At 42.5% G+C, this 16752-nt stretch overlaps 1 protein-coding gene across 3 annotated transcripts in view; it reads left to right on the forward strand.

The window, feature by feature from the left end:
* prickle2a (prickle homolog 2a) overlaps positions 1–16752 on the forward strand; it is a 65607-nt gene that overhangs the window by 31032 nt on the left and 17823 nt on the right. Inside the window, exon 1 of one of the 3 annotated variants that reach the window (XM_028994487.1) lies at positions 7211–7343. The exons of the other annotated variants lie outside the window; for them this stretch is intronic. Coding sequence (XP_028850320.1) covers positions 7263–7343 — 81 coding nt within the window. The 5' untranslated portion in view covers positions 7211–7262. Of the gene's footprint in view, positions 1–7210; positions 7344–16752 lie in introns of those variants that run through there. 3 annotated transcript variants of the gene reach the window in all.

Below are 16752 nucleotides of genomic sequence, written 5' to 3' on the forward strand. Positions count from 1 at the left end.
ACATGGAGCAGCACCATCCTACCTCACAGCCCTTATTACACCTCGCACTGCACCTCGTATACTCCGACCCTCCAGTACTGCTCGCCTGGTCCCTCCATCTCTGAAGGTAAAAGGAAGACACTCATCTAGACTCTTCTCTGTCTTGGCCCCTCGGTGGTGGAATGAACTTCCCCTCGAGGTCAGAACAGCTCAGTCACTGAGTATTTTCAAATGGCAGCTGAAGACCTTCCTCTTTAGAGAATATTTAGATTATCTTGTAACGTTCTTATTGTCTAACTTGTGTACAGAATTTACAACAAGAGCGAATAAGATTGTATTCATAGCTGAGGGTCCTAATGAACTAGAACTGATCACTTCCTCGATGGTAACTTGAAAGCACATTGTAAGTCGCTCTGGATAAGGGGCATCTGCCAAATGCCTTAAATGTAAATGTAAAAGAGTTTGATGATCATCTCAGAATGAATTTTTTTCACATTTGAAAATATGCTATAAATGGTGAAAGATGCAGCATCTTTTGTCTTTGAACTTCATTCGTTTTAAACGATTGTGTTGGGTTAATATTTCAGTGGCTTCCCTTCTTCTTATCCTCGGCCCTGTTGCTGGGCAAGTCTGTATGGCATCTGGGAGGAGCACAGGCAGGGTAAAGTCTTGGCACCTGAGTTGATGTTATGTTCTCCTTCATGTTGAGCCTGGTGCCAGCATCTGAGCCGACTCAGTAAAGAGACATGAGTCAGAGCCGTTCACCCGGACTGTGAATCTGAGACGGCACAACACCACTGACATATAGAGCGTCGGTGCGATGGTGCTGACGACAGCAGTGACGATAAAGACGTTTTCTGCCGTTTTTGGGGGGAGGATTGGGGGATTTAAATGCAATGGCCAATGGTTTGTTCCGTCTCTCGCCTGAGTGTGTTGAGTGAACAGTAGGCTCTATCTGTCTGTGTTTTGCATGCTCTCTCCATGTATTTTGCTCGTCTTCATCTGTTCCAACATGTTGTCTGTCCATTTGTTCATCTGTCTGTCCTCCTCTCGTATTGTGTTCTTCTGTTTAATATTCATGTAGGATCTTCTGGCAGCATCAGCCATCTCAGCAATCTGTCATAAAAATACTCACCCCCTTCAAAATGCCTCTGAAGATGGGGTCCTGCTGACTGGCAAGCATTTTTCAAAAAGGCATTTGGGCTTGTGTGTATTGGTGTTGTGTTGGAGCTGCGATAAGTGTGGAGGAACGGGAGGCCTGGAATCTGAATAGATCTGCGTTTGATTTGAAATGTCTGCCATTTCTCTGCGGGGAGTCTTTTGAAAATTTGCAGGGGTCAAAATAACGCAAGCAAATCAGCTTCAAATGATGTCTACTCTGTTTTTCTACAAAAAAAAAAAACTCTGCTAAAAATGCCAAATTCCTTTGAACATGGTTGACCTGCCATGTGGCCTGGGAAATGTAGGTGTACCGGAAGGAACAGTGCGAAGGACCACATGTTTTGTCATGTGTAATCCAAGCCCCAACTGCAGCCATCAACTGTCCATGGACTCTGGCATGAGCCCTGGAGCCCTGAGGCCAGCATTCCGCACATGAGCCAAACACGGTGACCTTCGAGTCGGCTTTCTCAGTGGGCCAACCTTGGATTGATGGTAATTGAGTTTTGCTGCAACTGTAATGATTTTTCCTACAGTGGAAAGGCCACTCGATGTCGTGCAATGAGAATTGGCAGCTATGTGGCAGACCTTGATGGGTCTGAACCTTTCATATATCACACTTCACATTAACTTTGAGATGTTAAAATGCTCTTTCCTCATTCAGAATTAAGAACTTAAGCCCCCTTAACATCACCAGTATGCATCAGTGAACCCAAAGTCTCTTTTCATGGCTTTGTTCAATGTAATTACTTTATTAATAGCTGAATAATTCCTGGTGTTTAAAGGGTGCTGTTAGCGCCCAGGGTCATAGTAAGTTGAGTTGATCGTGTGACCAGAGAGAATTATTGACTTGGTCGACGATTGAGAAACAGTCTGCTGAACCACAAATGAAATAGGGAATAATTGCATTTCTTTAAATAGCTTTGACTCCAGTGCTGCTGCTATGAAAAGTAGAGTAACCCAACGTAAAAGGATTTTCTGAAGAGAGGGTCTCTGGCCTTAACAAGTTTTGCTGCCTCAACTGATTTCATTAGCAGTGGAGGGTGGCCTTATGCTAAACCAGTCCTTAGAGACTCCTATTATGGTTCTAAAATGAATTTAGATTGAATTAAATACTACACTTTCAATTGCAGTTTATGTTAGATCCTTTTGCAGTATGTTTCAGACGCAAGACAAGAGACCTCCTTCACTTTTACGTTCCAAGGGGAGCCACAACTAATATTTTCCTTATTGTATGTATGATCTGGTTGATTTATACCAAATATACAAAGAATATCAGTAAAGTGCTAAACTCCTTGTATTTAGATGATCAAGTGAGATCACTTGCCTGCATATCTGAGCATCCGTTCCAATACTGTAGATACTGAAGATATCAGTGTATGATTTCTTAGTTAAAACATGCCACTGAATATTTATGAATATTCAAATTCTGTATTTTGTAAACTGTTAACCTAATTGAATACGTTTAAGGAGAGTAAACATTGATTAAATAATTGACGGAAATGTAACTACTTTTCATCAGTTTAAATATATTTTTAAAAAGCTGCCAAAATTCATACTGCTGTGGTGTCTACAATGTATGAGTTGGGTTGAGATCACATGACAGAACGTGACACATTACTGATATTTTCTCATCAACCATTCAGTGACAGTCTTGTCCTGCGGTTAGGGCCGCTGTGATCCTGGAAGCCACAATTCCCATCCGGATTTAAATGATTCATCACATGGTGAAGGCAATATTGATTTGTTGTCACCTTTACCACACCGTGACAGCATAATATGTACATCCACATGCAATTTGTACAGTCAATTCTGAAAGGATTCTTTTGGAACCATCAAAGGAGCTCATGTTTGTGACAGAAAAAAGAAACAGAAACTGATCCTTTTGCTCTTAAGGGACTGTTGTTGCGTCTGCTGTTTTCTGTTCCCACCCTTCTTTAGTCGTACTGATGTCAAACCTTCCGAGTGTATTACCCTGCAAGTGGCCAGACACTGAATGCCAATAGCAGGAAGATAACAAGGAACAGATTTACACGGCAAACACATCACCGCTTGCGCACAGCCCGCAAAAATTAAAGATGACATTAGAATGACATTTTGGATAATGGATGCCAGTAATCAAACCACGTCTAAAAATTAACATGTTAAAACTGGGGCAACGTTTATTCATATCAATCAAATGTGGTTTCTGGCTGAATGTGCTTTTTAGAGCGTGCCAGGCAAAATGAGCGTGTCTGTCTATCTTTTTGGTCATCTTTACAAAAAAGTGCTTCCACTTGATTTCAGCATCTCCATACATTCTGATGCCTGCTCTAGCAGACAACTGGCTGCATGTTTATGAAGGCAGTTTTTTACACCCCTCTCTCATTAGACGTGCTTCATACATTTCACTTCATATTCAGCACTGAGAACTGAAGTCAGGCTGCAGGATATAATTAGGCAGCATCTCAACAATCAGTTGATGAAGTCCATGTGTTGGAAGCAGTGTAAGGATCTGAGTAATGTTGACAAAGGCCAAACTGTAGACGACTGGTTCGGAACATCATACAGTCAGTGTATACAGTGATCAGAACCTACCAAAAGTGGTCCAAGGAAGGACAGCCTGAGAACTGGCATAAGGATCACAAGGTGATTTTTTGGCTTGAAAGGTTTTAAATTCAAGTTCAAGTTGATCTTTATTGTCATTTCAGCTACATACATGTAAGACAGTTCATAGTGAAACGAAACAACATTTCCCCGGAACCTGGTGCTGCATGTAACAGTTAAACAGAGTAACATGCTGACATAAAGACAAACCGCCTACATTAAATGCAAACATGGGACACAGGCAGTGCAAGAATAACAAGAATAACATAAAATAAAACATGTAGACAGCAAAGAAGAGAGGCAGCACCAAAAAAAATGGTAATTAAGGTGCTGAGTAACAATATGCAAATGCTGATGTGGTAATGTGTGAATAATGCTGTAATAGAAATGTAATAGAGATATGTTCTGAACATAAGAGGTACAGTGTGTGTTTGTCGGTTCAGAGAGGAAAGTCCCTGAGTGTTCAAGTGTCTGATGGTCTGAGGAATGAAGCTGTTGCATATTCTGGCAGTGAGGGCCCATATGCTTTGATACCTTTTTTTTAAGATGGCAGGAGTGTGGAGAGTGCATGTGAGGGATGTGTAGAGTCCCTCACAAAGCTGATTGTTTGGTAAATGTCCATTATGGAGGGAAAAGAGACTCTGATTATCTTCTCAGCTTTCCTCACTATCTGCTGTAGGGTCTTGCGGTCCGATGCAGTGCCGTTCCCAAACCAGACAGTTATGCAGCTGGTCAGAATGCTCTTAATGGTCCCTCTAAAAAAGGTGGTGAGGATGGGTGGTCGGAGATGGGCTTTCCTCAGGCTCAGCAGAAAGTAGAGACACTGCTGTTGAGCTGGGGTTGAGGTACCAAGAGAGGTTCCTCTGTAGATGAACACAGAGGAACTTTGTGTACTTGATGAACAGAATATCCACCAATGTTCAGTAGATAGTGGTCCCTCCATTCTCTTCTGAAGTCAACAATCATCTCTTTCATTTTGTCCAAGTTCAGAAACAGATTGTTGACCTTAGACCAGTCTGTTAGTCGTTGCACCACCTCTCTGTACACTAACTCATCGTTCTTGCTGATGTGACCCACCACTGTCATGTCATTGGAGAACTTGATGATGTGGTTGGAACTGTGCATCATGTGAGCAGCATTGGACTGCTGGAGATGCTGTTCCCAATCGGGACAGACTTCTCTCAGTCAGGAAGTCCAAGATCCAGTTGCAGAGGGAGGTGGTCAGACTGTTCAGCTTCTCGTTGTCTGTGGAGTGGTTTGGACGAATGGCGAATTGCAGTGGGTTGAGGGTGGAGGGCAGCAGGGACTGTTTTTTGAGCAGCCTCTCAAAGAACTTCATCATGATGTTCCATGTGTCGAACCGTGCATAGAAGTCATTCAGCGCATCTGGTTGGGAGGGGCCACTGTCACAGGCAGAGGTTTTAGTCCTGTAGCTTGTGACAGCCTAGATGCCCTGCCACATGCATCTCCGCTGTCCTGAAAGTGGCTGTGGATTTTCTGCTCGTGTGCACACTGCTGCTCTAATGGCTTGAGATTTGTCCTCACTGTCCTCGTAATGGCTTGAGTTTTGTCCTTGCTGTTCTTAGGGCCACCATGTCACCCTTCTTAAAAGCAGAGTCTCTAGCTTTGTGCAGCTTACATACCTCTGCAGTCATCCACAGCTTCTGGTTTGGTCTTGTGGTGATGGACTTGAAGGCTGTAATGTCATCAGTGCATTTGCTGATGTAGCTGTTCACTGATGTTCTGTACTCCTCCAAGCGTAAGTTGTTGTCTCCATTAGTTGCAGACTCCATGAACATTTGCCAGTCTGTGCACTTAAAACAGTCTTGAAGACCAGAAATGGCTCTTGCTGGCCAGGTTCTCACCTTCTACAGAACCGATTTTGAGTGCCTGACGAGCAGTCTGTATGATGAAATTAGCATAACAGTGATGTGGTCTGATTGGCCGAGATGGAGGTGGGGCAATGTTTGTGTAAAACAAGATCCAGCGCATTTTCCCTCTTGTCGCATCACACCGCCATGCCGCCATCTTGGACTGCAAAGATGATGTAGGCTTCAACAGAAAGATCTGGAATTAGACATTTACAGAATATATGAACTGAGAAATATTACAGGAGGCACCATCTCACATCTAGGTTCATTTAAATATTGACTGCCAATTAGCCATTGTTATAATTATTGCTGTTTGTTTTACACTGACTTTTCGAACTCCCATTTCCTGTATTTTTTAACTTGCCCCTCTGACAGACGACACAGAAGTCTGCACACTAGAACAAGCCAATGCAGGAACAGTTTCTTCCCTACTGCCATCGCCCTTATAAATAATTGACCACTTTGACATGGTGATACCATACCTACACTGGTTATTACATACCGCACCACATCGGCAATGCAGCAATGGACTAAATTCTGATTGTTCACATAGGGTCACATAATATGTGTTGTCTATGACAAAATCTTAATTGTTGCTTTAATTATGTGCAACATGAAATTACTGATTGTAGTAAAACATGCACATGTAAAAGCGAACATTCACTGTCACATGTAGGCCACATGACAGGCTACTGTCCGCATTCAGTGCACTGCAAATTATGCAAGCATAGCTGCCTAAAAATGAGCGCAATGGAATAAAATCATGCCATCTAGCAATCTCCGATGTTACATTAAATCACTAGATATGGATCGTCCTCACTCACCTGGAGGGAAAATGGAATACATCAAACAACAGAAAAGTGAAAAGAAAAATTCTAATCAATGACACACATATCCCAACTTTGTAAGGTTTTGCTAAATAATTGTTTGATACGGTTAAATTTAAACCCCGGAAAATATACAAATATATATTTTTTGTGCAATTCCACACAATATGCATGTTAGCACTTGTTGTGTATACAGTGTAATGCCTTTAAACGTGACTCTGATTCCGATTTATTTGTAGGTAGGATAAAAATCCCAGTTCCCTCCAGCTCCCCTCCATCCCTCCTGCTCTGTAATTCTCCCAGTCGGCCTTCTCTGCCAGCCTCTTGACGTACAGAGATTTCTCGGTTTGTCTCCGGAGCATTGTCTTCGTATTTTAGCAAATGGAAGGGTGTCACTTTTTAATGGTGAGTCTTTGATGCTGACGTGAGTTATTACTACTCTTTTGTTCACAGCGCCGAGAGACAATACAGGCAATACTGAATAAAAAAAAAAGAACAACAAAAAAGACACACAAAAAAAAATCACTCTGACAATGAGACAAGACTGGGCTTAAATGAGTCATGTGTCCAACAAGTTTTCCACGCCTTTGTTAGGATTGCCTGTGTTTCTGAGTTTCTACCCTTTTAAGATCCTGTCGCGTGGAGCTCACGGATGATGTTCGGCGGTAAATGAAAGCCCTCGTACCTAACGGCACTCCCTTTCAGCCGGCAAACAATCGATTTAAAGCTTTGCCTGAACCTTTTGTCTTTTGCTTCGCCCCGTTCTCAGAGCACCATCTCAGGAAATGGGAAATGATGTTTCCTCGTTGTATTACTCGTGCCTTTTTAAATCGGCTGCGAAATGGACCAAGAGCGCAGACAACAGCCGGGTACGCAGAGAACCCTGACAGGGCCCCATCAGCACAGCGCTAACGCCCAGATGGTAAGAGATCATTGTTAAAGGGCCGTTACAAGTAATCACATGTTAGGAGGCCTAATAACCTGCCAGAAATCATTATTAGCTGAGAGAAGACACATTGAGAACAGAGTAAGAGGAACTAAAAAGAGAAAAAGGAGCCCATTGTGGCGTTAGAGAAAAGCCTCCTGTTGAAGGTCTGTTATTCAGCGTGCTCGAAGAAAACGTGATCTGTGTAGGCTGTTAGAGGAAGGTGCAGATGTAGCAGAACCTTTAGGAGCACGTGAGTCATGGTCACATGACTGCTGCTTTGTGGGTTTCTTGCATTCATTTTTTGTCTATTTGGTCGAACAGCACCAAATTAGCCGCATCCATCAGAAGCAGCCAGAACCCCTCTCCTCCACACGTACACTTTGTGGCGCTGGGAAATCAGTCGGCGAGAGAGTGTCTTGTGGATTTCTGTGTGTGTTGTGAATGTGTGTGTCCTCCTATCCTTATCTTAGTGAGAACCAAATGTCCTCATAAGCAGGAAATGTTCCTGCTTTTCAGCTAAAGGGCTCGGTGGGGAGGGTGCTTTTGGTGGTGGCCGGTCTGCAACTTCCCCAAAAAAAGATTGATTCATTACTGCGGTTTAGGCTTCGTCATCTGCTGATGCCACCTCCTTTTAAACATATAGCACTATTTTCAAACTGGTGCCTAGCACAGCACTGCTTTTTTAGCATGGCGGCTTTTGTGCTAGTGTAAGGACCAGTGGCATCCTCAGGATTTACACTAACACACAAAACATGTCTGCTAGTTTTCTGTATCTCGAGAAAGAGGAACAAACTACCATTTTGTATTGTTATTTCGAACTACCCACCTCTCACATCTTTACAATCCTAATACTCGTCGTCCACGGGGTATGACTGTGCACTTCCCTGCTGTAGACATGTCGGGACCACGGCCAAGCCAAACATGCAGAGAGATTATCGGGACATTTATACAAGGGTTCTCATGTTCAGCTTAGTGAGTGTGACATTAGCAAACACCCCCCCCTTCTCCCGTGTGCTATGTAGTGTGGTTGTAGCCTAGTGGGTAACACACTCGCCTATGAACTAGAAGACCACAAACAAAGCCCACTTACTACCATTGTGTCACTTAACCCTGAGTGTCTCCAGGGGGGGACTGTCCCTGTAACTACTGATTGTATGTGGCTCTGGATAATGTAAATATAGTTCCACAACAGTATGTAACAGATACGTTTATAATACGTAGACATAATTCGTAGACCGCCTGTTCTCACAGGTATGGTATGGATTTTAGTGCGAGGTGAGGTGAGTGTGTGGTCATCATGAATGACCTGCAAGGGTTCAGCAGGTGAACGGAACATTGTGGTGGAAACTTTACCTCGCAGCTGTCAGGTATGAGTGGGAGGAGAGAGTTCTGGAGAGAGAGAGAGAGAGAGAGAGAGAGCATATCGAGGATGATGGGGGGGGTCTGTGAGAGGGAGGGAGTGAGTGAAAGAGAAACAGGGCAAAAGGAGGAGAGGAAGAGGATAAAACGGGCATAGCAACAAGCTCTTCTCCAGGCTCTGCCGGAATAGTAATGTATGTTAGATTAAAGATTCCGCCCGCGAGCATGCGAGAGTGTTGGAAGTGTTCCGAACACACTTTAACGTCATCCTCTGAATCACTGCCCGCCGGGGGACTGATCTGGATTCTGGTTTCGTGTGGATATGTGTGTTCATCTGTGCATTTCTGTGTCCTGCATTGTTATATTTCTTGCTTTTTTTTGCTGTAAAGAGAGCGAGCACCCTTCTCTGTATTTGTTTATTCGCTTCACACATTCATTATACCACCTGTCTCCGAAGATGGGGGGCCAGATTGGGGAGGGGGACACTTTGGCAGAAGGATCTTACTTATTTGGCACCACACCTAGAGCAACGAAAACCTATAATCCATCCAGCCCCCATCCGCTGTGCTGTACTCAATCCTTTGGCCCAGTAGCCTGCTGTGAGAGGGTACTTCTATTTCAGGGCATCCCACACACTGTGTGTGTGTGTGTGTGTGTGTGTGTATGTATGTGTGTGTGTGTGTGTCTGTGTGAGAGAGAGAGAGAGAGAGAGAAAGAGAGAGAGGAGGAGGAGGAGGAAGCAAAAGAAAGTGTGTGCACGTTTTTTTTTGTTTTTTTTCTTCAGATTGTGTTTGAAAGGAGCAGAAATTTGTCAGTGTGTAATTACAGCCTTCAGTGGCAGAGAAATGTTCTTTTTCAGGGAGGGGTGAGCCAAGGAGTGTTCTGCAGCAGTCTTCTGGCAATTAACACGTCAAGGATAGCCACAGAAAACACAAAAGAAGGTGTGTGTGTGTGTGTGTGTGTGTGTGTGTGTGCGTGTGTGTTCTGTGGTGCCTTTGGTGGCGTGTTTTATCTTTAGGCCCTGGCAGTCCTTATTAGGATCACCGCACCGTATCCAGCCAGATGAGTGTTATGTAAGATTCTACTGATGCTGCACTCTTACAGTTTGTGGAATCACAGATCGTGTGTGTGTGTGTGTGTGTCCTTTTGAAGTTTTTTGCGGTTCCTCTGTACCAGTAAAATTAGAAAGGCATATGCCCTTGTCTCCCATTCATCTGGAATCGGGATCTGAAGGCTTAGAGTGAATTTGGCAGCTTCTGTGTGATTCTCCCTCTCTCTCACATTTTTTGGTGTGTGTGTGTGTGTGTGTGTGTGTGTGTGTGTGTGTGTTTGTGTTTGGCACCGCATGTTATATTTCAAAGATGCTAACCCTTGCATTTTACCCAGCGGCCCGAGACACAAATGCTTCAGCCACACACACAAAACAAAAATTGCTGAGTGTAAAATGTAGAGCGATGTGCTCTCTTCTGCCAGCTGGTCTGTGTGTGTATGTGTGTGTGTGTGTGTGCAGGTGCTTGTGGGATGGCCTGTCATTTTCATAATGAAAAACTATTACTACTTATTTCCACTTCTAATTAATACTCATTGCTATTACTAGGGTACAGTGGTGGCCTAGCAGGTAAGGAAGAAGCTTACCGATTTGAATCCCGATACGACAGGGTTCCACTGAGCAAATCACCGTCCCCACACACTGCTCCCCGGGCACCTGTCATGGCTGCCCACTGCTCACCATGGGTGATGGTTAAAAGCAGAGGACACATTTCGTTGTGTCACTGTGTGCTGTGCTGCAGTGTTTCACTTCACTTACTAATAGTAACACTGTGCTGTACTAGTTTACACTTAAAATAGCTATTTCAATAGCTAGTTCTTCCAAATAATGAAAGAGTTGACATTCAATGTTCTGTTTTTATGTAGAATACATTTCACAGTTACAATAACTATATACAATGATCTAGAGTATGTACATTGATTTTGTAATAAGCAATTTTTTATTTTTTAGGCTGAATCTACTCTTGTTTGTTAACAAAACTGATTGAATCGTTCAAACAAACTTCATCTCAAAAAATGCATGTGTACCACTGTGTACCAGCCATGCTGGTTTGTCAAATCAGAAATTATTCATCCTCATTGGCTGACCTGTTCCAGATGTATAGAGCACTTGTGCAGAATGGATGGAGCAATCAGAGTGAATTGGGTACTGACACTACTTTTTTAGAGTGCTGAAAAACTGTTCATTCTCACATAAACATTAGTCATTTCATCAGCCTTCACATTCATCAGTGTGGAAAACATATCTCTATTGAATGGATTCATGCACAGCACTGGCAAAACAATTATATCTTTATGTTAATAATTATCAAAATGATACACCCTTGGTTTGGTTTAAACTATGTTTGTGGGACATACATAAAATAAATAAATGTTCTTAAATTTAGGAGAAGGCTAGGTTACCCCTTTAGAAAATTGTTTCATATATGCAGTTACACAGTTTGAATATTTATTACCTTAGGAGCTTGTAAATGTATAATCTACATCTATTTTACTCTCTGTTGTAAGGGTCTCAAACCAAAAAAACAAAAACCAATCAAATAATCGGTGGCTGAACATTGCCCGTCTGTCTCATTCTTTCTTGCCTGCCTTCTCACTCATTAGCTCACTCATGGTGATGCTGCAGATCGGCCTAATGCGACTCTTACATGGGATTTTGTTATTAATCCTCTGTTGCCTTCGTCTTGCTTTTTTCCTACCCCTTTGTTCTGTTCCCTCTTTCGTTGCAGTGGCACAGCCCTCACACTTTACGCACTTTCCATTTAGTGCACGCTCTGACTCACACACAACACAGAGACAGACTATCAATCCCTTTTCCGGATTAGCCACCCTGATTGGATTACAGTGGGAATTGGCCTTGAGGTGATCTGTGCAGGGGGTGCCATTTTAATCCCTGTGTGGATGTGTAGTTAGCTTTCATTTAGTGATTTGATCCATGTGTGTGTGTTAAGTGTGGGTTAGTAAGGGGCATGATGCTCTTATACATGCAGCCAAACCAGACTGATAGCTTGCTCTGGAAAATGGGCATTTGCAGGAACAAATGCTTATGCTGCTTTCGCTGATGCATTGCCATGGCAACCGCAACTTGTTAATGAACTACATATCTTGGCTAAGAAATAGTTTGTATTGATTTTATATCTAAAAAATAGCTTTTGCACCATTTAATGAAAGTAATAGACCACTGGACAATGTGTGGCAGTGACTAGTTTTAAGCAGAAATTACACAGCAGAACAATGTTCTTTTGAAGAGAATAAATTATAAATATGGATTTAATGATACATGGCAAAATGGTTACAAATCTATAAAATTGTGTGATGGTTGATATTAAAAAATGAATATTGATGCTCTGTTTTTTACACCATAAGGCATAATCTACATGTTTTAGAATTTATTTAAAAAATTAATTATTCTCAAAGAAACAACTTAAGCATCTCACAGAAACTAGATGTTAAGCCCTGATCCTGCTTACATTCATGTGATTAACTACTTGTTAATGTACTTTATGGTGCACCATCACGCCGACACTGATGCTTGACTGATTGCAGAGAAGTTAAAGTGAAGTGATTGTCAGTGAGTGAAGTGATTGATACACAGCAGCACAGCAGACAGTGCACACAGTGAAATGTGTCCTCTGCATTTAACCCATCACCCTGAGTGAGCAGTGGGCAGCCATGACAGAAGCCCGGGGAGCAGTGTGTGTGGACGATGCTTTGCTCAGTGGCACCTCAATGGCACCTTGGCAGATCTGGGATTCGAACTGGCAACCTTCTGATTACGGGGCCGCTTCCTTAACCGCTAGGCCACCACTGCCCCTAAAGGCCACCACTGCCCCTGAGAAGATGCCTAGGGTCCTTGAATACTAACAAGCACAAAATGGGCAAAATCAACATTTTAATTTCATCTATTTGATGTGTTTGACGATAAATGTTACGATTAGATGTTGAGTGGCATGGAATGAGAGACATGGTGAGTAAATTTGAATGTCCACAGCCTACATTTACAGCCTACATGGCATTTATCAGACGCCCTTATCCAGAGCACCTTACAATCAGTAGTTACAGCAGTGTTGTTAAAGGCTGATAACCTCCTCAAATACGCTTCAGCATGTCAGCTGGTGGTTTGTTGATTAGAAGAGATTGGTTTATTTTTATTTATTTTTATGTGTGATTTGCTGCAAAAATCCAATTGTTTCTTAGATAAAAGATAATTATGCAAACAACACTGCACTAGAAAATAATGCAAACAACACTGCACTAGACTTGATTGTCTAAATCTAAAACATGCATGACTTAATTTTGTGCAAATTTAAGTGGTTGTTATTATTAAAAAGGTGCACACAACAAAACCTACCTTGCCCAAGGTGACCTCAGTGGCACCGTGGCAGTTTGGGATTTGAACCCACGCCCTATGTGTCCACGTCCTTACCTGCTAGGCCAATCCCTGCCCATTTTTCCAATGTCCATACTAGCACCATCCAGTTCATTTGTTTTCATGTTACATCATAACATAAATTCAATTTTTATATTTTAGCTAACATCCAATATAAAACTCTATTATTCATGATATTTCATGTCTTTCTCTGTCTGTTTTAAAACAACCACCTAATAGATTAATCAATGAAATATCAATTACAGTAGGTCCTGTGCTTAAAAACTCAAGGATGGAGACACATTTGGGTTTGACATATCAGCATATTGTACCTTCATTAGCTAATCAGGGGCTCAATTATATGACCCAGGCACTGAACTCGTGCTGCGGGAAAATGAGTCAACAATTTTTTTTTGTGCGAACAATTTAGATGAAATGAGGGTACTAATTGCAAATTGCCAGATAATAGGAATGCAAGTGAAAGAAAAAAAACAGTCCCTGGTCTATTTTATGACTAATGGCTCCACATAGCTTATTGCCTTGATAATATAATGCTATTTATTTTTTAGTAAAAATAAGTGACTTTTTCTAAAGAAAGAAGCTAAAGCGAAGGTAATTGATTCATGTTTCAGAATGGTTTGTAATTGCTTCCAGGAAGAAAACAGGTTTGTTATGCTCATTTACATTACATTAGAGCTGGTTGGTTGTCATTGTACAGTTATTTATTCCCCTCTGGAACACCATGTTTGGTACATCATGTTTGGTCTGGCTGGTCAGACTATTTTCACAATTATTAAGATGGATTTTTTGAAATATTTTTTGAAAAATATATCAAGTTCCTTCCTCTGTCACTTGGCCACAACTGTCTTTAGTTACCGTGGCAGCATCTCATCCTGCTGTCTGGTGCGGAGGAAGAGGAGGGAGGTGAGGAGGGCCAAGTGTTGCAGTGGAGGAGTGTTTGGATTGCCGACTGATTAAAGAACGACCGACAGTGATGAGTGATGAACTTTCCTCAGAGCTCTCTTTCCATATGTGTCTTTGTGGCAAATTGACAAGACAAACTGTGTGTATGGCCAGTGTGTGTGTGTGTGTGCCTGTATGTTTAATTGACTCTGCAAACTGTGCTTGTGGACAGGGTTCTGTGTGTGTGTGTGGTCGGTGGACAAGGTTTGGTGTGTGTCTAGCTTTCTCTGATCCCTGTATTCATTAACTGCGCCCTGCTCGCCACCACTTCAGCAAATGACGGATATCCTGTTTTTGGCCCCTCCCGCCCCGATTCTCACTCAGCAGAAGATGGGGCTGGCTGCACAGGGTTTCCACGGAGACTCGCTGTGCTGAGCCGAGCTCTATGGCGACCAGAACCCTGGTGCTGAGAGAGAGGAGAGTTCTGGAATGCCAGTGGCTCAGCGTCACTCTGCTACTTAATGAAGCAGCAGTCAGACAGACCCTGGCCATTATCTTTAAACATTAATGCAGGGCCAATGTTAGTTCAGATAAAGTGGAATTGAAATGTCACTAGATAAGCTCTCTCTTTCCATCTATGTGTGTGTGTGTGTGTGTGTGTGTGTGTGTGTGTGTGTGTGTGTGTGTGCAAAAAGGAAACCAGACTATTTTTATAAGACAAAAAGCTTTATTGTCACAAATAAATATGAATTCGTTTAGAAATAAATAGATAATTTAAGATGCAAGGTCTTCTTGAAAGCACATTTTAAAAAAGTAGAGCTAAGAAAGTAGAGTTTCTCTGGCTTCTCCACTTTGGGGTCAGCACAGCGGATGGTTGTCCACACAACAGGGAAAAGTTCCTCCTCCCTATTTACCTGGGCTCATCAGATTTCAGAATATGACAAACAAATCTGGCTGCCAGTACAGTACAATTCAGCAGTTCACAATTGCTAGTGAGTCTATTGGGTCGTGCAAAGTCGTACAGAAACAATTTAATGTAGAAATGTAATGATCTTCCCGTTCTGTAACACTACAAAACAAACCAACATGCACATTTCCTTTTTTTTATTTTTTATTGAATTCCATGCTTTTTCTATTGAAAAAGTGGCTATAAGGGGAATCATTCATTCCCTTTCAGCCTGATTGTCCATTTTTAAACCAACTTAGACAATGAATCACAATTAGAGGCTGGAATAAAATCATGTAGCCAATCAGAACGATTAATGTGTTAGAGAAGGAGGTGGGGGTCATAATGGCTGTTGGATACATTTATACCTCAGGCCAGTTTGCACCGCTGACGCCTCACTTATACTAATCACTGCGTTCATTTATACATTTGACTCAGTGGCAGCTCTACCCGAGGGAATGGTCTGCTGGAAAATATTTTCTCTAATGGAGAGGAATCCATCTTGGGTTCTAGACAGAAAAAGGTGAAAGGGTGGCTCTGCATAAGAATCAGAATCAGACGACCCGGAGAAAATTGCTTTATAAGAGCCATAAATGTAAGGTTTTCCCAGGTTCGCATGGTCTGTGATTTAAAAGAAGACGTTGACAGCATTGATTTTCTTAGACATCCAGGCTAGTATTCGCATGAGAAATCAGAAAGAGTCGATTCCATTTGCCCTGTGATTACACGTCCAGGGTGATGGTGTCCCTGTGCGTTATAGACGCCTGAATGGCTGATTAGTGTGGAATGTTATCAGTGTCATCCCCAATGCAATCATCAGAAGAAGCACTGGGCCTGCCCAGTGCCCAGTGAATGGAATAGATTCAAGCTTTCCTGTGATCCTGACCTGGGTGAGTCAGTTTAGAAACTTGGCGAAGACAGCCACATAAACAATGTCACTTGAGAAAAGTGCAAACTTCTGTGTCAAAAATTACACAAGTCACTTTTCATTTAGCAGTAGAACGGGAGGACATAGATGCACTCGCATAAATATATTAAACAGATTTTTATCAGATGTTGAGTGTAACAAGGTTATCCTATATGACCAAAGGTGACCTTGTTGCTAAGTGACCTTGTTCTGTGTTGTTTTGGGGAACTTGGAAGCTTTTTCCATCTAATTATCCATGTAGTCATTTCCTTACTTGCATGAAGCATAGTGGAATGGAACAAATCAAAACTGCATCGTTTACCACAGCGTCAATGTCATCTAGGCACTTCAATTTCAGTGTGAAGGAACTGTCTCAATTCCACGATGACTTTAGAAGACCTTTGCAGGAGAGTTCATTCTTCTAAATGGGGAGCTGGTCACCCCTTGCCCCCCCCCCCATTCAAAGCCAGTTTTATGCCTTCTGTGACTAATCTGGTGAGTATAAATGGTACAAGAGGGCACAATGACTTGTGCACTGACTCACTGGTAAAAGCACCGGCGGCGATAACCCTGCAGAGTGCAGCCGCACAGCTGAGAATACAGCAGTGCATGCGCGCCTTCTTAATGACGGCCTGTAATCGACAAAGCCGCCACAATTAGAGGGCCATTACGAAGCATTTGTCATTTCTCGAGGGCCGCTGTTTGTTGGTGCTGATTGAGTCGAGAGCAGGCTCACAAGACCCCGAAAGACAACCCTCTGGTGAGGGTTGCTGCAGCGTTCCTCGTGTGTCTGCCGGGCTGGCTGTTTAGTGGCTTTATTTGCAAATATAGAAACCAACTAATGCACTTCTACCCAATGCTAAACAATAGA

This window comes from Denticeps clupeoides, chromosome 10 (assembly GCF_900700375.1).
Source record: "Denticeps clupeoides chromosome 10, fDenClu1.1, whole genome shotgun sequence".
NCBI lineage: Eukaryota > Metazoa > Chordata > Actinopteri > Clupeiformes > Denticipitidae > Denticeps > Denticeps clupeoides.